This window comes from Mesocricetus auratus, unplaced genomic scaffold (genome assembly GCF_017639785.1).
Source record: "Mesocricetus auratus isolate SY011 unplaced genomic scaffold, BCM_Maur_2.0 Super-Scaffold_100004, whole genome shotgun sequence".
Classification (NCBI taxonomy): domain Eukaryota; kingdom Metazoa; phylum Chordata; class Mammalia; order Rodentia; family Cricetidae; genus Mesocricetus; species Mesocricetus auratus.
Window position 1 is genome coordinate 1,493,152 of NW_024429189.1, and position 23,773 is coordinate 1,516,924.

The window sequence follows — 23,773 nt, forward strand, 5'->3', positions numbered from 1 at the left end:
CCTGTAACCATGGCCTGCCTAGAAAGCCACTGAAAAGCCTCAAGTTCTCACCCCTGCTCCAACCCTCAAGTGTAGGTACCACTCATACCTGAGAGCGCTTCCATTTGCCCATATCTGGAACTGTGTGGATTTCTTTTTTTGGAATGATAAAGTTCTGAGTAGCTGGAGGGGTCTCCTCTGAAGAATCTGGACAAAGAAAATGAAAGGGCACATAGGTAAATAATTCCTCCCTCTGACCCATCCTCTCTTTTTGGAGGCAGGTTCTCTTCATGGAGCCCAGGCTGGCCTACATCTCACTCCTGGCCTGTGCTCTGCCTCTCAGTGCCCTCCTGCTGCGGGATTCCCGCCTGGGTCCCGTTGTCGCTTTAGCCCCCAAATAACACACAGACACTATATTAATTATGAAGCTGTTGGCCACGTGCTATGGTTTTTCTAATCAGCTAGCTCTGACTTAATCATTAACCCATAATCACCAACATGTATTTTTATAAGGACTTGTCTTTTTGAGAATGCCAGACTTGCGTTCTCTCCTCCAGGGATCACATCTTGACGATTCTCTTCGCTACATTTCCCAGAATCCTCCTTGACTCCTAGTCCCCCCTATCTTGCTTCCCTATTGGCTAACAGTGCTTTATTCACACCAAACATCTACACAGGACGTCCCCCCTCTTTTCTGTCTAAATAAAAAGAAAGGTTGTGACTTTAACGTAGTCAAATTTTATACCAATCAAACATAACACAAAAGGATGTCCCCCATCATCCTCTTTTTTTTTTTTTTTTTTTTAAACACAGGATTTCTCTGCGTAGCCCTGGCTGTCCTGGAACTCCATCTGCACACCAGGCTGGCCTCAAATCAGAGATTCACCTGTCTCTGGGTGCTGGACTTAAAGACATAGGCCGCTACTACCCAACTCATTTTTAAAGCAAGACTCGAGCCTTTGAACCCAAGCAAAAGTTTATTTAAAAAAAAAAAAACATCATATTCCAGCCTTTCATGGCATAAGGAGTGAAAAACAGAGCAGGCCAGTGACGCCCCAGCAGGTAAACTGCCTGCCACAAAAGAATGAGCACCTGAGTTCAGAAACCCAACATATACATACAAATCTGGGCACAGCAGCACACATGTACAATTCTAGTACTGGGGAGACATTCAGGTGGATCCATGGGGCTCATGAGCTAGGGTCTAGGTGAACCTGTAGTCTCAAAAAAATGTGAGGACAACACCCCAAAATCACCTCTGGCCTTTGCTTACATACATAAATGCACACACATGTCCACATACAAAGTGACTGGTTCTCTAGTAACCAACCACTCCTTCCCTGATTCCTAACTGAGCAAGACACTTAAAAAAATAAAACCAAGCCAGGCACAGTGGCACACACTGGGAGGCTGAGGCAGGAGGAAAATCACCAAGCTGGAAGCCTGTCTGGGCTACATAGTAAGTTCTAGGGCAGCTTGGGTCTGTCTCAAAAAAAAAAAAAAAAAGGAAGGAAGGAGGGAGGGAGGGAGGGAAAGTTGACCTGTATATGCCACAGAAATTTTTTAAAAATAAAACTTGTGGGGCTGGAGAGATGGCTCAGAGGTTAAGAGCACTGACTGCTCTTCCAGGGGTCCTGAGTTCAATTCCCAGCAACCACATGGTGGCTCACAACCATCTAATATTCAATCTGGTGCCCTCTTCTGGAATGTAGGCAGAAAATTGTATATGTAATAAATAAAGAAATAAAGAAATAAAAAAGTAAAATAGCCGGGTGTTGGTGGCTCATGCCTTTAATCCCAGCACTCGGGAGGCAGAGGCAGGCGGATCTCTGTGAGTTCGAGGTCAGGCTGGACCCACAGCCTCTAAAACAATACAGAGAAACCCTGTCTTGTAAAACCAAAAAAAAAATAAAATAAAATAAAACTTGTGGTCAGGCATTGGTGGTGCACGCCTTTAATCCCAGCACTCAGGAGGCAGAGGTAGGTGGATCTCTGTGAGTTTGAGGCCAGTTTGGCTACACGGCGAGTACCTAGGACAGCCTCCAAAGCAACAGAGAAACCCCATCTCAAACCCCCCCAAAATTTTTTTTTACATTCCAATCCCAGTTCCCCCTCCCTCCTCTTCTCCTGCTCACCCCTCCTTCCCCCATCTACTCCTCAGGGAGGTAAAGCCTCCCCTAGGATGTCAACTAAGTCTGTCCCATCACCTTGTTGAGGCAGGACCAAGGCAACCCCCAATCCATGTCTAGGCGGAGAAAGGTATCTCTCCATAGAGGATGGGCTCCACAAAGTCAGTTTATGCATTATAGTTAGATCTTGGTCACACTGCCAGTGGCTTCATATACTGCCCAAGCATACCACTGTCACCTGTATTCAGGGGTCCCTCAACTGAAGAATGTATAAAGAAAATGTGGTACATTTACACAGTAGAGTAGTACTCAGTGGTAAGAAACAACAGCATCCTAAAATTTGCAGGCAAATGGACAAAACTAGGAAAATACCTTCCTGAGTGAGGTAACCCAAAACCAGAAAGACAAATATAGCCACTCATAAGTGGCTACCAGACATAAAGCAAAGTAGAATCAGCCTATAATCCACAACCCCAGAGAAGCTGCAGATTCGGAGATCTGTAACTCACCACTGGGTCAACCTCCTGGAGTACAATCAAAGTGATAATATGAACAAAGGAGTCAAGACCATGATGGGGAAACCCACAGCATCAGCTGACCAGAGCTAGTGAGAGATCACTGACATAGGACTGAACTATTATTTTAATTTTTAAGATATTATATTAATTTATATTTATTTTCAACTATGTTCAGGTGTATGGGGATGTCTGTGCATGCTTCTGGGATGGATATATGTACATGCCTTTAGGTATCTTTAAGAGGTCAAAGGCAGTGGAGCTAGAGTTACAAATGGTAGTGAGCCATCCAACCTGAGTACAAGGAACCAAACTCAGGTCCTCTGCAAAAATAGTATGCACCCTTACCTGCTTACCCGCTAACCCATCTCTCCAGCCCTTTTTCTGCATTTCTTTAAGCTGTTGTTTTTGTTATCCATGTCCCTCTGCCTCCCCGCTTCTTGATCACCCCCCCTACACACACACACACACACACACACACACACACACACACACACACACACAGAGAGAGAGAGAGAGAGAGAGAGAGAGAGAGAGAGAGAGAGAGAGAGAGAGAGAGAGAGAGAGAGAGAGAGAGAGAGAGAGAGAGAATTTCTCTGTGTAGCCCTGACTATCCTTGAACTCGATCTGTAGACCAGACTGACCTTGAGTTCACAGAGATCGCCTGCCTCTGCCTCCCAAGTGCTGGGATTAAAGCTGTGCCCAACCATGCCCAGCTTGTTTTGTGCTTTCTTTTCTTTTTTTGTCATTATTCAAGACTTATTTTTATTTTATGTATATGAGTTTTTTGCCCAAATGGATGCAGGTGGAACTGGGTTAGAATGTGTGAGCTGCCATGTGGATGCTAGGAACTAAGAACCCAGGTCTTCTGAGGAACAGTAGTCTCTTAACCACTGAGCCATCTCTCTAGCAGATTTTGTTTGTTTGTTTTTAGAGACAGGGCTTCTCTGTGTAGCCCTGACTGTCCTGGAACTCACTCTGTAGACCAGGCTGGTCTCAAATTCACAGAGATCCACCTGCCTCTACCTCTGCCTCCTGAGTGCTGGGATTAAAGTGTGCCACCACCGCCAGGCTTTTTTTTTGTGGGGGGGGGGTTTCCAGACAGGGTTTCTCTGTATTGTTTTAGAGGCTGTCCTGGAATTCACTCTGTAGACCAGGCTGGCCTCGAATTCACAGAGATCCACCTGCCTCTGCCTCCCAAGTGCTGGGATTAAAGGTGTGTGCCACCAACGCCCAGCTTATTTTTGTTTTTTAAGACAGGGTTCCAAACTGTTACTCAGGCTGACTTGAAACTCACTGGGTAGCCCAGGCTGGCCTAGAACTAATGGCAATCCTCTTGTTTCACCTTCTTGATTACTACAGGCATAAGCTACCACATGGCTTTCTTATTTTTACAGCTTTAAAAGGAATAAACATCTGTATCACAGGCACAGGAAAGGTAATCTACATATTAACAACTGAAAAAGTCCTAATTTTTTGTATAATCCCACTCCTGTAAAAACAACTCACACTACTAATCTACGGGGTTAAATAGCAAAGCTCCTAATGGTCATCTCCAGGGAGCATGATTTATAAGGGCCTTCTGCTTTGAAAAATATGTTTTTGGCTTTGCTTTTTTTTTTTTTTTCAAGACAAGGTTTCTCGGTGTAGCTTTGTAGACCAGGCAGGCCTCAAACTCACAGATCTGCCTGCCTCTGCCTCCTGAGTGCTGGGATTAAAGGGTTCACCACTGCCTGACTCCCAAAGTTATTTTGAAATAAGTTTATAGACTAATAGTAGGCTTTCAGTGCCTGCTTAGTGAAGGTATTTATATACTGCAGAAGTGATTTTTCTGGGTTAGTTAGTAGTGTACCTCCATAAACATGAGAAATTGAATTCCAAACACACCAGTCATGGAGTTCATAGAGAGAGCCTGAGTCTGCAATTTGAGATGCGGTGGTTCAGGAAGTTGCATTTGAAAATGCAACTCTAGGAAGGTGAGCGATGGTGAGGCTCCACATAACACAGCCTGCCCTGACGCCTTCCTCTAAAACCTAGTCATCACTGTATGCAGAAAAACCGACAGAGGCCTCCAGGGTTCTGTAGATGTGGCATGTGCAAGAACAGAGCCTGCCCAGAAAGTCCTGAGAAAACTGAAGTGCTAGGGGACTGGAGACCAAAGTGGAAGGTTAAAGATGAGATAAGAGCAAGATAAGCTTCCCAGACTTAGCAGAGCTCAAAAGTAAAGCAGAGGGCAGAGGGTGAGTGAGGGAAGGGGAAAGGTCATGCATGCAGAGAGTCAAAGCTTCCCCCTCCCACCACACACACACACACACACACACACACACACACACACTCGCGCGCGTGGTTCCCACGCCAGGCCCTTCCTAATAGTAAACTGCTAATGGAAAGCTTTGAAGCTAGTCTGGAGAGTCCCCACTGTTTATGGGGACACATTTTATGGGAAAATGTCTTCCCCATTCCAAATAACCAACCTGCAAATGATCTTTGGCATCTAGCTCTCTTGTAAGAGACCTATTCCCTGCAACAAGTTGCCCTCCAGACATTATTTCACAGAGAAGAAGGCCTCCAGGCCTGGCTACACCCCAAGAGCAGAGGCCACCTTACATGAAGCAAAACAGTAAGTACCTGAAGAAACAGAGGCAACAGAATACACAATCCCAAATCAAAACCAAACAAGCAAACAAAAATTACTAAGACTTCAGAGACAAGACTATAAGAGAGAGAGCACACCCACAGCTTCTTCAGTCACAGACAAGGGACTCAAGAGACACTGGATCCCCTGCATTGACAGTTAAGATCAGAACAGGAAGAGTTTTACAGATGTTCCTTGAAAAACACTCAAAAGCAGCCCAGGTGCAGTAGCATATCACGATAATCCCAGCATTCAGTGGGTGGAGGAAGAAGAACCCGTCCCAACTCTAGTCAGCCACGGCCACATAGTGAAGCCCTGCCTCAAAAACAGCTGACCATGGTGGCCCACACCTGTAGCCCAGCTCTTGAGAGGGCTACAAGATGATTTCCAGGGCAGCCAGGGCCAGTGCCCGTGTATCAAAAGTACAGGCTGGACGTAGTAGTGAAGGAAGGCCGTGAAGGCCAGCACTCGGGAGCCAGAGGCAGATGGATCTCAGTTCCAATCTGGTCTACACAGTGAGTTCTAGTCCTAGGAACAGAGTCTGCCTGCAGAAGTCATGAAGGAAATGAAAAGTGTCAGGAATTTAGTGACACCCTGTCTCAAAAAAAAAAAAAAAAAAAGAAAGAAAAGAAGAAAAAGAAAGGAAGAAAGGGAGGGAGGGAACAAAAATACCCACACCCCCCCAGAGTGTGCTGGATTATCACCTGTCATCTGGGTGTGACATGTTTGTATCCACCTTGTGTCTGCCACACGTCACACTCTGCTCACTTCTGACTGTCCATATACCAGAACTCCAAGAGGAAAGTTGAATAACCTCACTGTAACGTTATATTTCTGGAGTGTGTGTGTGCACATGCACACGTGCCTATAACGCCAGAGTGTGTGAGTTCTATCCTCCATCTTGTGGGTTCCAGGGATGGCGCTTGGGCGGCCAGGCTTGGCAGCACACACCTTTGCCTGCTGAGCCAGAGCGTCCTCATTTCCAGTCTACCAAAGGACACAGAGGTTGTGACTTGCCATATTAGTCTGTGCAATTCAAAACTTTCCATAACTTTACAGAATTTCTTACCACATGTGCTACTCTCATTACTTCCCATACTGCTAACCTTCACAGGTACTCAAGTCTGTTTTATTACTAAAGCCTAAGTTAAAGCTGATGAAATTAACTTTAAAAAATAAATAACTACTGGGAGTTACGGTGGCAAACACCTTTAATCCCAACACTCTTAGGCAGAAGCTGGCAGCTCTCTGTAAACTCAAGACCAGCCTGGTCTACCTAGTGAGTTACAAGGTAGCTAGGGTTATACATATAGTGAGACCCTGCCTTCAAATACTATTTTCCAGGGACCTGAGTCTTTCCAGACGACCTCCCTGAGGTTTTTTTGTTTTGTCTGTTCCAGTGCACAGGTTCTGATCCCCAAGTCTCTCCCCTACTCATCTTCAGGGACACTTGTAGTTCTTGATGTCATCACCACAACTGATTAGGATACATTCATAGAGGCTTGGGAATAATGTAAAATAAACGTCTGGTTTCCAATTCCACTGTGTTCATCTATTTTAGGGGGACACAGAAATGGCACCTCCTTTGATTTTCAAAATATCTCCCTATTGAGACCTTGTCTGGGACCACAAACTATGAAGTGCGGTAGATGGGTCATCAAACGCTGTGTTACGCCAAACTATCCACTCTCTGTAAGAATCTTTCGGACCTTCTTAACTCCATGGAGTCATCAAACTGCTTTCTTCTCCAGGAAGGGGGGTCTCTACTGGAAGAACCGGCCTGTAGCTCTGCCCTAGTTACTCGGGATGAGCTACAATGAGGCCACAGTGTAAATAAAAGTTAACTCACGGCGATGCCACCAACCCTCTCATCTTGCACAAACAGCTTCATTAAATTAGTGGTTTAGACACCACGGGTAGTTTCTCTCAACTCCGTAGATACTGAAACAGGAGGGAGGGAGGAAGGGGTGATGATGCAGGGTGGGCAGGGCATGCAGGAAGCTGACCTGCCAGCGAGTGAGGCGCAGGCCCACTGGAGCAAAGTCTCATTAAAGAAAAAAAAAAAAAAAAAAAAAGGCAGCCTCCTCGATCCCTCTCCGCCCCGACCCCAGGCAATTCTGGCACCAGGTCAAGACCTCTTACCTAAGCACGTTCTGTCCTTCCCCACCGCTCTGCCCGCCCGGCCCTGGTCAGCCCCGGGCTCCCCAAGTCCGGTCATCCACCCCGCCATCGGCCTGCAGCCCGGGGTTCCGGCCCTTCAACTCCTCGGAGGCCGACAGCTTCGCCTCCAACGCCTCTCCAGGTCTCCACAGCCCTGAGACCCCCCCCGAGCCACACCCCTTTCCTGCCCGCACTCCAGGGCCCTCCAACCGCCCTACCTGGCGGCGGCTGCCGCTCGCCCTCAGCCATCTTCTCCGTTAGGAGCCGGCGGCGCGGATGCTTGCAGTTCCCTCTGCCCGTCTACCCCGCACCTTTTCCCGGCTCCGCTAAGCCTCCAGAGGAGAAATGAACGCCGGCCGGCTACGACCGGAAGCCGAGAACTGGAGTCACTCTTGCGAGGGCGGCAGCCATGCCAGTGCGGGGCACCCAGGGAGCATGCCCACCAACCGCCGTCTCGCGGCCGCCGGGCGCACAGGCGCAGCGGCCATTTTGGTGCGGGGCGCCGGGGCGCATGCGCACTAACGGCTGCCGCCCGCAGGCCCCCCCCCCAGCAGAGATGCGGCGGCCATATCTGTGCGGGGCTTCCGGTTTCGGGGGGCTGGGGGAGGAGCGGGATGGCAGCCATAGTTTTGCGGGGCAAGGCACCTGTCATCTTTGTGAATGGCACAGAGCCTAGCCCAAAGAATCGGAGACAGCCCCCCCCGCCCCCCGTCAACACGGTTATGTTTTCCTGCAACTCCAGGAGGGACGCTCAAGGACACCACTCGGCCTTGATGGATGCACGCAACCACCTCGACAGCTTAGGGGGCGTTCGGGGGAGGGGGGGAGGCGCGCGCTGCACTGCGGCCACCGTTGTGGCCCGTGGCGGAGGCACAGCGCCCGGCCTCTAACGGCTAAACCGGAGACCCAGCGCCGCAGGCCCCTCCCCCGTGACCACGCCCAAAGCTTGGGCCCGCCCCCGGCTCGCGGCTCGCGGCTAGCGGCCGGGGACTGAGCCACCGAGGCTCCGCCCCGTGAGTCCTGCTCCACCGGCCGCCCGCCCGCCCGGCCCGGTGGGCGCGGGGCCGCCTCTACTGGCTGGCGGCAGTGACTCGGTGACCTTGAACCTACAGCCCGAGAGGAGAACCCACTGACCCCACAGCAGCAGCAGCAGCGCAGACTTTGCCCAGCAGTAGAGGCGGAGCGGACCGAGTGTCCGCAGACAGATTGGGACGATGTTAGCCTTTGCTGCCAGGACCGTGGTAAGTACGCACGAGAGGGTTCTGGACAGGGTTGGGCGGGCGGGCGGCGGGCTGCAGGGAAACGAGGGTCCAGAACCCCCACACCGGCTGATAGGGTACGATCTGCAGAGTGGGTAGAGTAGACCGACCAGGTGAGGCGCGGGATCGACCCCGAGACCTGTGGCGCTTATTATCAACGACCCAGGAAAAGACTGGGATATCTTATCTAGGTTCAAGTCTTTTGCATCTTTACACACCGCTTCTCCTTCATGATCAGTTATTCTGTCTCAAGACACCAGTCGGGAGCTCCTGGCTGGGGCTCAGCCTCAGGCCCGGGTGCCCTTGCCCCACCGGAGCCGCTTCTCCAAGCCTACCCAGTTGGTCATCCTTGAGTTCATCAGGTGCTCACCCTGCTTAAGAGAACCTCAGGTGCAGGAGGTGGCAGGCAGCCCCTTGCCAACCTTGCCCAATGATGCTGTCCTGATGTGAGCTCCTTTCCCCTGATGCCATCTATACAGCCGTGAGCTGTGTCTCCATCTCAGACTCTGGGCCGGCATTTAAGGGCACCCATGTCAGCTCCGAGGAAGACTCATCTAGGAGTCCCAGCAGCACCTGAGACCTGCCTTGCCCTTTTCAAAAGCTGTCCACCATCCAACAGACTCCTTGTCCGTCATCATGTGGGATCCCCATAGTGGCACAACCACTTTGATGCTAGGGAAACTGAAGCAAGGAGACAGTCAAATCCCATTCAATTAGCCTAACCCTCAAACTGGGGACCTTTAGTTTATTGTTCATACCAAAAGTACTCCTGCACATACACGTACACACACACACACACTCTCTCTCTCTCTCACTCTCCCAGGCACACATCTTTTTTTTTTTTTTTTGGTTTTTCGAGACAGAGTTTTTCTGTGGCTTTGGAGGCTGTCCTGCAACTCACTTTGTAGACCAGGCTGGCCTCGAACTCACAGAGATCCGCCTGCCTCTGCCTCCCAAGTGCTGGGATTGAAGGCGTGTGCCACCAACGCCCGGCCCAGGCACACATCTTGATCCTAACCTAAGTGATCTGAAGCTCAGAAAAATCAAAACGAGATTTTGGTAAAGGGGTGGCCACCAAAAGCCCCCGGCTCTCGAAGTGAAACAAATGGACAAGGTTTGTAGAAAGCCTTGTCCACTTGCGGCCCCTCCTCCTGCCTTGCACAGTCCGGAACAGGACTGATTTCAGGGCCACAGGTTAGCAGTCAGACTGTTTTCACCCTCCAGCCAAGTTTTCCCACATCAAAAAGATCTAGGAAGATTTTGACAGGTGGATTTTTAATACCTTTTTGGCTTGCCTTCCTGGCACTGGGCCCATCCAAAGAAGAAAGGAGAAAGTCCCAGGTTCCCTCCTCCCCTAATGCATATTTCCAGCCCACTCACCTGCCCCATTCCTCTTCTGGAAGCTAGGAGGAGGTGGAGGAGTAGCTGCTGCAATCCTGTGGCTACCAGGGCTAGAACCTTAACTGTCACATCAGTGACTAGTGCCTCACTGCTCCCTCAGCCCTGAATTGTGGATCTTGTCTTTTCTTTGCAGCCCAGGCAGGTGGCTGCCTCTTGCTAGTTTCTACTCGTCCAGTTGGTAGCACAGTTAGGCTTAGAGATCCAGCCAAGGCAGACAGACAGGGCTCACATCATCAGTCCTGCCATGGAGGACGAGCAGCAGAGAGAGAAGGTATGGAATGGAACCTCTTCCGCTCGCCTGCGCTGTGCCAGCAGCCTGGGACCTTCCTTCCTGCCTTGCTTTCTGCCACTTCTGAGTCTCCTGGACTCCCAGCTCTCTCTCTGCTACCTCTCACCCTCCATGCAAGGCTACCCAGCTCTCTTGCTGCAGCACTGCCCAGCACCCCTTACATCACCCACGGTGAAGAGAAAGCCCAGAGGCTGAAGCTTCACCCAGAGGCGCTCTCACTGTTTGGTTCTCCCATTTCCAGTTCCCTCCTATTTCTCAAACTGGAAAAGATGGGGGGAGAAAGAAGTTGGGGACCTCAGCCTAGAGTCAGCTGCCACCCCTCTGCTGGCTGACTTACCTGCCAGGGCAAGAAAGACGATGGGTCTAGTGCATCCTCACTGCTGCTAGGCCCCCTTACCTCTGCCACCCCAACAGTGTCATTCAGTCATTCATCCCTGCCCCCACCCTTTCCTAGCCTCCCTGCACCTCTAGGCTCCTAAGAGGTGGGACTCCGGTCCCTCAAGGGCTGGGCATCCAGGGCAGGCACCACCCATTAAGCTGTCTTTGCCCCCGGGGATGGCATATAAGCGCCTAGGACTGCAGCTGGGGGACAGCTGTACTTCAGACTGAGGGAATGAATAGGATGCTCTGCTTCCCTCAGGTAAAGCCCCTGGGCATCCTCAAGCCCTCCTCCCTGATGAAGGTTTCTAGCCGCTTCAAGGCCCACCAGGATGCACTGCCGAGGCTGCCTGTGCCCCCACTCCAGCAATCCCTGGACCATTACCTCAAGGCACTGCAGCCCATCGTGAGTGAGGAAGAATGGGCCCACACCAAGCAACTGGTGGACGAATTTCAGACCTCAGGGGGTGTGGGCGAACGCCTGCAGAAGGGACTGGAGCGCAGGGCCAAGAAAATGGAGAACTGGGTGAGTGAGGTGGCAGCATCTCGATGACCCCAGGCCCCTCCAGATCATCCCTCCCGTTGCTTGCTGCTGGCCGCATGCCCACAGTCTCCCCACACCAGTTGTTCTGGCGTTTTCTTTTGTTTGCTTGACAGGGTGCCTCTCGGCAAGTGCAGGGTACTAGGCAAGAAGGAACTGCTTGTAGCCTCTCAGAACTGACACTCAGTCAAGGGGGTGGAGAGAGAAGGGTGGGAAACGGTTTGTAACTCAGTAGGTGAAGTCATGTTAAATTACATGGAGTTGTTTTAAAGGTCATTCTGGCTGGATTGTGGCTCTGTAGTAGAACATTTACCTCGCGTGTATGAGACCCTGGGTTCCACTTGCATGACTGAGGGGAAGAGACAGAGAGCGGGATGGCAGTGTCTGTCAGAGGGAGGGCAGGAGGAGAAGGTGTTGGATTTGAGGACAAAGGTAGCAACAGTATGACCTACTTTGGGACAGAGCCGGGGCCAGGAGTGTGTTCAGAGCAGGATGGGCAGTCAAAGGAAAGGAATACAGACTTGAGCTTGATGAGACAGCCTGAGGTAGGCAATTTGTGTCAGTCTGAGGTTGCTGTGTATGATCCTAGGTCTGTGTCTACTCAGTTAGATTAGTTCAATTTGCAAAACACATCTAGACGTACTTGGTACATATTTCTGTATTCACATTATACATAAAGATTTAAAAAAGTAGCCTAGCTACTAGGAAAGAAGGAAGAGCAGGAGTCAGAGGCAATGAAGAGGCCAATGCCTTTACCTAGGGAGGATGCTCCTGGCTTGGGCCTGGCACAGGGAGATGGGAGTCATGAGGTCCAGGACTGAATAGCGTTTGCTAATACAGTGGGACCGAGGGAGAAGAAGCTTCCGATATGAAGTCCAGGGAAGAAGCTGGCTATGGGGACAGCCTGAGCTGGGTAAAAAAGTCACCTTCAGTGTCCAGGGGGCACTGGTTCCATGGCCCCACAGATACCAAGACCTACAGATGTTCAAGTCTCTTAGGTAGTTCAGTATTTTTGTCTCACTAAATACCTGTTCCCGTACACCCTAAGTCATCTCCGGATGGTGTAATATCTAACACAGCATAAATACTGGGTAAATAAGTATGATGTAGCTGGGCATTAGTGGCGCACGCCTTTAATCCCAGCACTTGGGAGGCAGAGGCAGGCAGATCTCTGTGAGTTGGAGACCAGCCTGGTCTACAGAGTGAGTTCCAGGACAGCCTCCAAAGCCACAGAGAAATCCTGTCTCGAAAAACCAAAAAAAAAAAAAAAAAAAAAAAAGTATGATAATTATCAAAAGTGAAAGGCCTATGTGTTCGGTATGGATGCAGTATTTTGCTTTTCAAATTTCCCACCTGGGCCGGCGGGATCCGTAGGTACACCATCTATGGGGTTAGAAGCACAGGTCTGGGCTGACTGAAGGAGGAAATGGGAAGGACCTTGGATAGCTGGGCCTCAGGGAGCCGGGAGCCCTGAGCAGGAAGTAAGGGGTGGGTGGAAGTTGTTAGGGACAAGCGCCTGCTGAGCCTTAGCAAACCAGGGTCTTGAACCCTTGAAGTCAGGATGCTGGCCCTGAAAGGACCTTAGAGATTCTGGGGTCAGGTCTAGTGGCTTTCTAACTTTGTTGAGCCAAAGACTCTGCCTAGAGTTAGGCCACCCACTCCCTATTCACAGGGCCCTTAAAGCGTTGCTGCTACTACCATGGGTGCCTTCTCCCCTTGTCTTCTAAACTCTGTCCAGGGATTCCTGAAATCCCTGCGGTGTGAAGGCCCCTGACTGAGAGGGAGCCCTTGTCTGTCTCATTCCTACAAATGAGGAAACTGTGACCTAGAGGGGCACACCAGAGTCCAGATCCTCATAGTAGCTCTCGTAAAGGAAGGACCCTGAGATGCACAGGGTACCTTGGCTCCTCGGGGGACCAGTTCTTGGCTGTGAGTCAACAGATGGCGGTCCTGTGTTACCCAGCTTGTGGCCAGCCACCTTCCCTTCCCTCTTGCCAAGGGCCCAGGACGAGTGGCCTGATGCCACAGGCTGCCACTCCACAAAGATAGTCTGTGTGCTGTGTAGACACATCCTGCCGCTGTTTGGGATGGGCATGGAAACACCGAGAAAGGCTGCTCACTCAAAGAGGTTTAGGAACCTACAAAAGACAGGTGTGGCATGGAGGAATATGCCTAGCACATGGGAAACAGGTGCAGATCTCTGTGAGTTCAAGGTCAGGCTAATCTGCACAGCTCTAGGCCAGCCAGGGTTACATGGTGAAACCCCTGTCTCAAAAAAATGTTAAGAAATGAAGGGGGATAGGTGGAAGTTGTTGTGGACAAATACCTACTTTCTGTAAGTTGTAATCAGCACACAAGGCTAAAGGGTATCGCTAACACCATGCCTGTGGCAGATCCCCTGAGAGACCCACCCACGGGTTCTCATTACTACAATACTTATCCTCACAGTTAGTTCCCCACTTAGAATTGCCCTGACAATTGTCAGTGTCCATTTCCTAATCGAAGGCCGCTGAAAAGGAACAGTTCCTGTGGGTGGCCCTGATGCAGGGTTCTGGCTCCTCAGACAATTACCAACTAGAGATGGTTGAAAATCCACTTGCTGGGCTCTATTATATCATCATTGTTATATGTCATTCTTTCTGCTTTATTCTACTTATCTAGGGATTGACAGGAAATTTGTAAGCTAAAGGAAGGGTATATTTCAGTGACCAAACGTGCTTATTAGCATGTGTGTGAGGTCCTGGGTTCAAGCCTCACCAGCACACACACACACATGGAAAGAGAAAGGTTGCTCACTCATTTATTCCCTTGCCAGGTTTGCTTCTAGTCTTGTCTCCCAGGCCATTCTGTTAGGCAGTGCTGTTTGCTCAGGCTCAGGGGAAGGCGATGGGTAGAAGGAGGTAGGGAAGGGTACTGTGGACCTCAGCATTTGCAGGGAGACTGTTCTTCAGAGAGGTCAAAGGATGCCAGGACCAGCTAGGTCCCTAGTCCTGGGGAGGAAGGGGCATCAGGTACCTGTGTTCTGTTCCTGATCAGCTCTTGTCCTCATCCAGCTGTCCGACTGGTGGCTCAAGACAGCCTATCTGCAGTACCGCCAGCCCGTGGTCATCTACTCTAGCCCAGGAGTGATGCTGCCCAAACAGGACTTCGTGGATCAACAGGGGCAGCTCCGGTGAGTATCTGAGACTGGCCCAGGGCTGAGCAGTGCCAGTGGACAAGGCCTTGTGGCTTCCCAGACCCCTCAAGGCTACTCCCTAGGAACCTGGAATGCCTTGACACTGCTTTTACCCCGCCCATGGCCTCATCTTCCAGAGGAGGAAACTGAAGCTCAGAACAATGAGGGGACCTTCTCCCGTAGTCACAGCTCAGGTTAAGAGGCCGGCTTCTAGTGCCAAGGCTTATTCACCCGCCAGGCTTGCCCCGAGTCCCTCCCACTCTTCTCAGCTGGCCACACTGACCTTTATACACAGTCCCCTTTTCCACATTCAGCCATGTCACCTGCCCTGGCCCTTGTTCCAGTCCTACCAGAGATAAAAATACTAGCAGCAGGGATCTCCAGGAGCCTGCCACTCACTCATTACTGCCACCAGCTTCTCTTAAAGAGACCGGGACAAGAATACAGAGAAGCCAGGAGGGAGGGGAGGAAACAAGTGTGGCTCGGCGGTTGAGTGATGGCCTAGCATGCGTCAGATCCCAGACCGCATCTTTAGCAAGGCACACGCGCAAATGAGAAAGGACCAGTGCCTCCTGGTTATGGATGGGACTCAGCCTGGGAGCTCCAGCCAGCCCATACTGGGACCAGAGATGGCCTCAGGCATTGGGGATAGTTGGTATGAGCCAGGAAACCCCTCTCCCTTCACCCAGATAATCCAAGGAGGAAGAGCAGGTTGAAAGCAGTGGACTGGGAATACAGACTCAGAGAGAGAAAGGAGCTTAGCAGCAGGGATACCTGGACACATAATGAGCACTTCAGACTGGTTCAGGCCCTTGGTGGTGGTTTCCCTTCAGTGAGCAGGCTCCACTGGCCACGATTGAGCAGCTCCCAGGTCTTTCCGGGTCATCTCCCACCAGCATTTCTGAGGCAGATGCAGCCCTCTCCCAGAGATGATGAAAAAGGAGCTCAGAAGGCCTCCCACTACCGAGGTCCACCTTGAAGTCCACAGCCCTCAGTTCACTGAGAGGGGGAGTAGCGATTCCATAGGTCCTACCCGGGACTGGTGCTCCCACTGCTCGGCACCCATCCCTGTCCCAGCTCCTCCATTGGATGACCACACTGTTTCACATTTCCACTTCATCCTCTAGGTTTGCTGCCAAACTCATCGAGGGGGTGTTGGATTTCAAGTCCATGATTGACAAGTGAGCAGCCCACCCCCACCCCTGCCCACACCTGCCTATACCACGGGCGCCCCCGGCTCTGGCCCTGGATGTCAGTGCGTCAGCCTAAGCACCGAGCAGGCCCATGTCGTTTTCATTTCCTACCGGACAAGCGTTGGAGAGGGTTAAGGACAGTGATCAGTGAGAGTGGGGACACTGACATCTTCTGCTGCAGCTCTTGGGACTCCTGGTGACCTTGTTATCCCAGGCACAATGGCTCACAGTTGCCTGTGGCAAACTGAAGCTCAGAAAGGGAGAGGGAGGGAGTTTGGGTGACTCATAAACAGGGCCCCAATCCTTAGAAGGTATCGGCCTCAAGACCCCGTTTTACCCTAGTGGCTTCTGCTCATGTGAAAGAGAAGGTCCCTCGCCCAGTCCCTAGTCCCAGCAGGCGTCTCTACCCCAGCCTCTTCCCCATTCACTTGCCCGGCCCCTGCCTGTGTCCTCCCACAGCGAGAGCCTGCCCGTGGAGTTCCTGGGGGGAAAGCCGCTGTGCATGAACCAGTACTATCAGATCCTGTCCTCTTGCCGTGTGCCGGGCCCCAAGCAGGACTCTGTGGTGAATTTCTTAAAGACAAAGAAGCCACCCATGCACATAACTGTGGTGCACAACTACCAGGTGGGTGCCGCTTTCCCCTCTGAGGCCCCGCCCCTTCCAGCCCAACTCCAGCTCCTCCGCTGGCCCTAAGATGTGCTGGTGTGACCTCCACAGCCAAGGCCAGGAGAGGCCTCTCTGCCTGAGACCACCCGGGCCCTTTCTCTTCCATGTCTGCCTCACAGTTCTTCGAGCTGGATGTGTACCACAGTGATGGGACACCCTTCACCTCAGATCAGATCTTTGTGCAGCTGGAGAAAATTTGGAACTCATCACTGCAAACCAACAAAGAGCCCGTTGGCATCCTTACCTCCAACCACCGTAACACCTGGGCCAAGGCCTACAACACCCTCATCAAAGGTGCCTCCAGGGCAAGGGCTTCCTTACAGTCACTGTTTCATTGACCCTCTCAGTTTGGAGTAAGTGTTACTGGCCCATTTTATAGATGAGAAAACCAAGGCTCAAATTGGCGAGACTAGTTTTTTCCTGTAAAGTAGCAAATTGGATTTAGACAAGTGTTCTGGCTGAGGTGCCCTTCTCCAGACTGTCTCTGCTCCCAGAATCACCCCCATCAAATCCCATGCTGGCCATGGGCACTGTCATAGATTGCTTGTATTAGATCCCTGACTGCCACACCAGCTCTCCATGTGACCCTGGGCTTCTGCCTCTCTGTGTCTGGTGTGTCAGGTGTTGGGCTCTGCCCTTTGAGGTATGGGGGAGGGGAACCTGCAGGACTTTGCTGAGGGCAAAGCTCTGAGCATACATTCTGAACTCCAAGCATACTCTAGTGGCCCCAAAAGTGGGGAACTCTCCATCCCCAGAGGGGTATGAAGCAAGAAGAGCCCAGGGCAGGAGACCACAGGCTCTGAGGCTCCCCCAATTCCACAGACAAAGTAAACCGGGAGTCGGTGAACTCCATTCAGAAGAGCATCTTCACCGTGTGCCTGGACAAACCCGTGCCCAGAGTCTCCGACGACGTCTACCGCAACCATGTAGCAGGCCAGATGCTGCATGGTGGTGGCAGCAAGCTCAACAGTGGCAACCGCTGGTTCGACAAGACACTGCAGGTGAGTGAGCACCTGGCAGGGCCAGAGCCCCAAGGCCTGGTTCCCCTCCTGAGGCCCAGCATCCCCAGCCTGCTGCTTATAAAGGAGGCTGGACGCTGCTGTAATCACCAGGCAACTAGCCTGTCATTACCAGACCTGCATGCCGCTGGCCCCCGCAGCATGACCATTCAGCATGTCCGGGTTCGGTCAGAGTGGTGCAGTCTGGGTATGACTTCCTCCAGGCTCACCACACGTGCCGTACAAGTGCTAGGGCTGCAGAGGAAACCGAGCCAAGAAAGCTCAGCAGGTTACCCGTAAGGAGGAGAGTCAGATTTGGAGTTAGTTTAACTTTGGGTTATATTCTCAGTAGTAAGTGTTACTAATAAACTTGTTGAAAGTTGTATTTTTTGTTGGTTTTTGTTTTTTGAGACAGGGTTTCTTTTATATGACTGTGGCTGTCCCAGAACTTGGTCTGTAGATCAGGCTGGCCTCAAACTCAGAGATCTGCCTGCCTCTACCTCCCAAGTGCTGGGATTAAAGGCTTAAGCCACCATCGCCCGACTCGAAACTAGTATTTTGAAATAGCATCTAGGGTTTCAGATTTTGTCTGTGTATTAGAATGTTTCACTGATCCACAGGAAAGTATTGCTGAATGTGCTGCACCTTAAGGACCTGACTGAGTCCCTTGTGGGGAGCTGAAATTGGTACACAGAGAGTAGACCCAGAAGACTAGAAGAATGAAGCTGGGCAGTTGGAGGGAATGGAGTCCCATGTAGGTGCTGTTGTGCTGGCCGGCAGTCAGGGAAGATCTGCTGTGCTGACAGCCGAGCTCTGGAGAGACTAACGTTGAATAGAACCTAGATGCATCTCCATCTGACTCCTTCGTCTTAGAGATCTAGTAAATTAGGGTCTATGTCAATGAAAACTTGCTCACTGACTAAAGAGAAAACGAGAAGTGCTGGCTGATGTTACTTCTAAGGACCTACTCTCAGTTATGCTGAGCGTGTCAGCACAGGGCCTGGAGATGGCTTCAGGGACCCTTCCCATGAGGCCTATGTAGAGAGCGACTAGGTCCCTCCAGGGATCTAGGCTGACAGGATGGGTCCTTTCTCATCCGTAGTTCATTGTGGCAGAAGATGGATCCTGTGGGATGGTTTATGAGCATGCGGCTGCAGAAGGGCCCCCCATCGTTGCTCTGATAGACCATGTCATTGAGTACACGTGAGTATGGTTCCAGCTTCATTCCCCAGTTCCTGGTGGCAGATGCTATACAGGTGACAGACAGCCTGTAAAATAGATCACTCCCACTGGCACCAAAGAGTCAGTCAGTCCATCTGTCTCTGTCTTTTAGGAGATTTTTGTTTTGTTTTTTAAGACAGGGTTTCTCAGTGTAGCTCTGGCTGTCCTGGAACTTGCTCTGTAGACCAGGCTGGTCTCAAACTCAGAGATCTGCCTGTCCCTGCCTCCTGAGTGCTGGGATTGTCACCACCACTCAGTTTAGACAATCTTTAAAGGCTTGTTTATGTATTTTATGTATATGGATGCTCTGCATGTATACTTGCATACCAGAAAAGGACATTGGATCCCATCATAGATGGTTGTAAGACACCAGGTGATTGCTGGGGATTGAACTCAGGACCTCTAGAACAGCAGAGCATGCCACAAAATTGTGGTGCACACCTTTAATCCCAGCATCTGGGAGACAGATCTTTGAGTTTGAGGGCAGCCTGATAGCCTGATCTACAAAGTGAGTTCCAAGACAGCCAGGACTACACAGAGAAACCTTGTCTCAAAGGAAAAAAAAAAAAAAAAAACGGAAAAAAAGAGAAGAAAGAAACAGGGTCTCACTATAGCCTAACTGTTCTGGAACTCACTAAGTGATCCAAGCTGACCTCAAACTCACAGAGATCCACCCACCTCCTGAGTTCTAGGACACTAGATGTGTCACCACACCTGGCTTCCATCTGGCATCTAGAAAGCTGGGGTGAAATTAGTTTTCAAAAGAGCTAAGCCCTGATCTCTGAACCTCCTACCCCTAGCTTTAGGAACTTATTTTCCCTACCTCAGTCCCAGGGACACTGGGGTTTCAACGACAACAGCATGAGCCTGAAGCCCCCCCTATCCCACGCAGAAAAAAAGCCTGAGCTTGTGCGGTCCCCTATGGTACCCCTGCCCATGCCCAAGAAGCTGCGGTTCAACATAACACCTGAGATCAAGAATGACATTGAGAAAGCCAAACAGAACATCAGCATGTGAGTGCATGGCTGCGTCCTGGTAGGGGAGGGCCAGCCACGAGGCGCCAGGCGCCCGCTTCTCACCCATGCCTCCTGCATCCCCACCTCAGCATGATCCAGGACCTGGACATCATGATGCTGGTATTCCATCACTTTGGAAAGGACTTCCCCAAGTCAGAGAAGTTAAGCCCTGATGCCTTCATCCAGATAGCCCTGCAGCTGGCATACTACAGGTGTGCCCTGCCTGACCACTGCCCCCAGAGGAAGAGGGGGGTGGTGCAGGCAGCCCTCTGTGGAGAGGGGACACACTGAGATCCACCTCCCATCCAGGATCTATGGACAGGCATGTGCCACATATGAAAGCGCCTCTCTGCGCATGTTTCACCTGGGCCGCACCGACACCATCCGCTCAGCCTCCATGGACTCACTGGCCTTTGTCAAAGCCATGGATGAGCCCACTGTGCCGGTGAGAGGTCTGGGACCAGGGTGGGTGGGCTGTGCCGGCTCCCTCTGTGCACCTCTATGGTATTTCAGCCCTATAGTGGGCAGAGGGAACTTAACAGAAGATGGAGCCATGAACGTAGTTCTGAGCTTTCTGGCAGAATGAGGAGATGGCAGCTCAGCACTTGCTGTGGTGCTGGGTGCAGAGTGAGTTGCTAACATGGGAGAGGAGGGACAATAGTCAGCTTGCTCTGTTCCCACCCCACCCCCAGGAGCACCAGAAGGTGGAGCTGCTTCGGAAGGCTGTGCAGGCCCACCGAGCCTACACCGACCGAGTGAGTGAGCCCTGCTTTCCTTCCTTATTGTCCATTACCGCCCCTGCCTATCTATCTGTCCACCTTCCTGTCCATTTCTGATAAGAACTGTAGAGCCCTTGGGAATCTCTCCATTTTAAATTAATATCGCCGGGCTGCAGAGATTACTAAGCGATTAAGAGCACTGATTGCTCTTCCAGAGAACCAGGGTTCAATTCCTAGCACCCACATGTCAGCTTACAACACCCTCACACAGACATACATGCAAATAAAACATCAATACACACAAAATAAAAATAAATTTAAAAATTAGTCACTGTTTGCCGGGCGTTGGTGGTACACACCTTTAATCCCAGCACTCGGGAGGCACAGGCAGGCAGATCTCTGTGAGTTCGAGGCCAGCCTGGTCTACAGAGTGAGTTCCAGGACAGCCTCCAAACCTACAAAGAAACCCTATCTGGAAAAACAAAACAAACAAAAAGATTTATTTATTTATTTTATGTGAGTTGTTTTGTCCGTGTGAGGGTGTTGGATCCCCTGGAACTGGAGTCACTGACAGCTGTGAGCTGCCACATGGGTGCTGGGAATTGAACTCAGGATCTCTGGAAGAGCAACCAGTGCTCTTAACCACTGAGCCCTCTCTCCAGCCCCGAAGGCTTATGTTTTAAGTCCTGCACTGTTGTGCCTCCCTGGATAGCTCTCTGTTCCTCTAAGGCCCTAGTTTCCCCATCTGGGAGGTGAGGACTCCTCTGCCTGGACACCTTGGCCTCGTGTTCTGAGAGACCAGTGGCTGAAGGAGCAGCAATACCACAGACTCCTGAGGAGGGCAGGGTGTGACCCTGCAGCACCTCCCTCTTACAGTTCTCCCACCCCCAGGCCATCCGAGGGGAGGCCTTTGACCGGCACCTGCTGGGTCTGAAGCTGCAAGCCATTGAGGACCTGGTGAGCATGCCCGACATCTTCATGGATACCTCCTATGCCATCGCTATGCACTTCAACCTTTCTACCAGTCAGGTAGGCCACTGCCTCATGTACCCCAGGGCAGGATGATAGAGCCCACGGGCAGGGCTGGAGAGATGGCCAAGAGCACTCGCTGTTTTTCCAGATGACCCAAATTCAGTCCCCAGCACCCTCATCAGGTTTACAACCACCTACTAACTTCTTCTGGCCTCTGTGGGCACATACATACATGTGGTACACATACCTAAACTCAGGCAGACACATAACATGTAAATAATCTTTAGAACCCATGGGCAGATGGTTCTTAGGGGTAACGTGGTCCACACAGGTCACCACAGCCACATTGTCAAAGCAACTGAGTCCCCAAGCAGGAGCTCGGGGTAAGGACACTGCTTTGACAAGGGTGGGAAGGGCTTAGGCCTCTCACGAGAATCTGTTCCATTCTTTCATTGGTCAGTACCAACTAACATGTACCGGGTGCTGGAACACAGCTGGGGACAAGCTGTAGTCTCAGGAAGCTCCCAGTGTCAATGATGGCCCCAGGGCAGTACTAGGGGCGAGAGGAGTAGAGGGAGCACCACTGTTCCCTCAGCCCATGGAGAGAGGGAAAGAGCACAGGGAGGAGCGGGTTCAGAGGGGCAGATTGGTACAACCAAGGGGCAGGAGGCCACTGCAGACCTGGATATGAAAGCTTTGAACCTGCTGTCCCCAGGTGCCTGCTAAGACAGACTGCGTCATGTTCTTCGGACCTGTGGTCCCAGATGGTTATGGCATCTGCTATAACCCCATGGAGGCCCATATCAACTTTTCCGTGTCAGCCTACAACAGTTGTGCTGAGACTAACGCTGCCCGCATGGCTCACTACTTGGAGAAAGCTCTGCTGGACATGCGCACCCTACTGCAGAACCACCCCAAGGCCAAGCTCTGAGCCCAGGCCAGGGCCTGCCAGTCCAATCAAGCCCTCTTTGTATGGACACCTGCCACGGCTCAGTTCCTTGGCTCCTGTGCCCTCCAATTTGATGGAGCCAGCCAAGTGCCTTTCAGGTCCTATCCTCAGCACCTGCCATAGTCCAAGCGCCAGGGTTGAGTTCAGAAGCTGAATAAGATGAAGGCCCAGGTCCCCAACGTGTCACCCACCACCATGAGCCCCAGGGAAGAGAGCCAGTCAGCCAATCCTGTCTCACAGCGTGGCCAGTCACTACATCTCCAGTCAAGCTGAAGTCTGTCTTCACCTGTGACCGCCCGAGGACCAGCAGTCGGAATGGTTTAGCGCTAAGGGGCTCTCGGCTTCCCTGAGGCCTGGTCTCCATCACTCCATCTCCAGGTGCCATCTCCCAGCTGCCATGCTTTCTGGTGACTCTGCCCCAGCCTTCTTGCTTCCATTCAGCTTGATTCCAGAACTACATTCATGGTTGCATAATGTGAATATCCCAGGTGATCAATAAAGGGAAGAAGTGCCGGTGACGACGAGTTTTAGCTGAGGGGAAGTGGAGGACAGATGCCTGGCCTCGCCTTCTGCCATCTCTGGTTGAGAGCTGGAGCAGCTACCTGCACTGAGCTCAACGGGAGGGGTAATGAAACAGGGTCCTGTCATTAGAGCAGATGCTTACCAGAGGTGGGCTAGGGAGGCAGCCACCACGTCAGAGCCATTACTGTCCCAGCCCTGACACCTGCCCAAATCCCTGGGTACACATGTGCTTGAAAGTGCTTCATGGCCTGACTGGCCTGTGTGGTCACCTGAGGCCTGTGACATGTACTACTAGTCTTCACATGAGGAACCCTGCTTGGAGGAGCTAATGTCACTGTGCTCCCAAGGCAGGCTCCCAAGGGTACATTAACCACCTCCAAGCCAGAAAAGATCTGAGAAATCCTGAAGCCCAGCCCAGCCCAGCCCCATCAGCTGTCCGTAGGCAGTAGGTATGCAGAAAGGAACTGGATCAGGGGTGTGGCCTTGGGTTCTGATTAGGCCCCAGAGAAGAGCTGGAGCCCAGGCAAGACTTGCTGTAACTTAAAAACTATGGAAAAAAGTCCAAGATACATTCTGTTTTTCTTTTTGGTTTTTCAAGACAGGGTTTCTCTGTGTAGTTTTGGAGGCTGTCCTGGAACTCGCTCTGTAGACCAGGCTGGTCTCGAACTCGGGAGGCAGGGGCAGGAGGATTTCTGTGAGTTTGAGGCCAGCTTGTTCTACAGAAAAAGTTCCAGGACAGGCTCCAAAGCTACAGAGAAACCCTGTCTTGAAAAAAAAAAAAAAAGCTCCTACCCTCCCCCATCCAAGCTTCCCCAGCTTCCCACCATGTGAGGAACATGGTAACCCAGAGGGTGTGCTGTGCACCTTGGCATAACCTGCTGGGAACGGAAACTGCCTGCCTGCTCCAGGCCAGCCTGTGCTCACTCAGTCCTGCAAGGCCTCCGGCCACCAGCTTGGCAACAGGCATTTACGTCAAGGCGGAACAGTCACCTGAAGCAGACAGAACAAGTGGGATTATCATGGAGTCCCTGTGAAGAGCAGCTACTCCCTAGTCC

The 23,773-nt window shown here is 51.5% G+C and overlaps 2 protein-coding genes across 6 annotated transcripts in view; one reads left to right on the forward strand and one right to left on the reverse strand.

The window, feature by feature from the left end:
* Positions 1–7,929, reverse strand: part of Ptpa (protein phosphatase 2 phosphatase activator) — a 32,713-nt gene extending 24,784 nt beyond the window's left edge. For 2 of the 4 annotated variants that reach the window (XM_040745042.1, XM_040745041.1), the window contains exons 1-2: positions 7,401–7,422; positions 89–186 (exon numbers count right to left, since the gene is read on the reverse strand). In XM_040745042.1, coding sequence (XP_040600976.1) covers positions 89–112 — 24 coding nt within the window. In that variant the 5' untranslated portion in view covers positions 113–186; positions 7,401–7,422. Of the gene's footprint in view, positions 1–88; positions 187–7,400; positions 7,423–7,636 lie in introns of those variants that run through there. The other 2 variants (XM_040745043.1, XM_040745044.1) reach the window with 2 other exon arrangements.
* A 426-nt stretch (positions 7,930–8,355) lies between these two features.
* Crat (carnitine O-acetyltransferase) lies at positions 8,356–22,714 on the forward strand. Of its 2 annotated transcripts, XM_040745040.1 has the most exons (15): positions 8,357–8,659; positions 10,212–10,349; positions 11,008–11,271; positions 14,340–14,458; positions 15,589–15,642; positions 16,114–16,279; positions 16,441–16,615; positions 17,144–17,322; positions 18,422–18,522; positions 19,434–19,553; positions 19,646–19,768; positions 19,866–20,001; positions 20,249–20,311; positions 21,167–21,304; positions 21,963–22,714. In XM_040745040.1, the coding sequence occupies exons 2-15, from the start codon at positions 10,323–10,325 to the stop codon at positions 22,176–22,178; spliced, it is 1,881 nt and encodes a 626-aa protein (XP_040600974.1). In that variant the 5' UTR covers positions 8,357–8,659; positions 10,212–10,322; the 3' UTR covers positions 22,179–22,714. The 2 variants fall into 2 exon arrangements, with proteins under 2 accessions (XP_040600972.1, XP_040600974.1); XM_040745038.1 differs by lacking the exon at positions 10,212–10,349 and having other exon boundaries at positions 8,356–8,659.
* Positions 22,715–23,773: the final 1,059 nt, after the last annotated feature.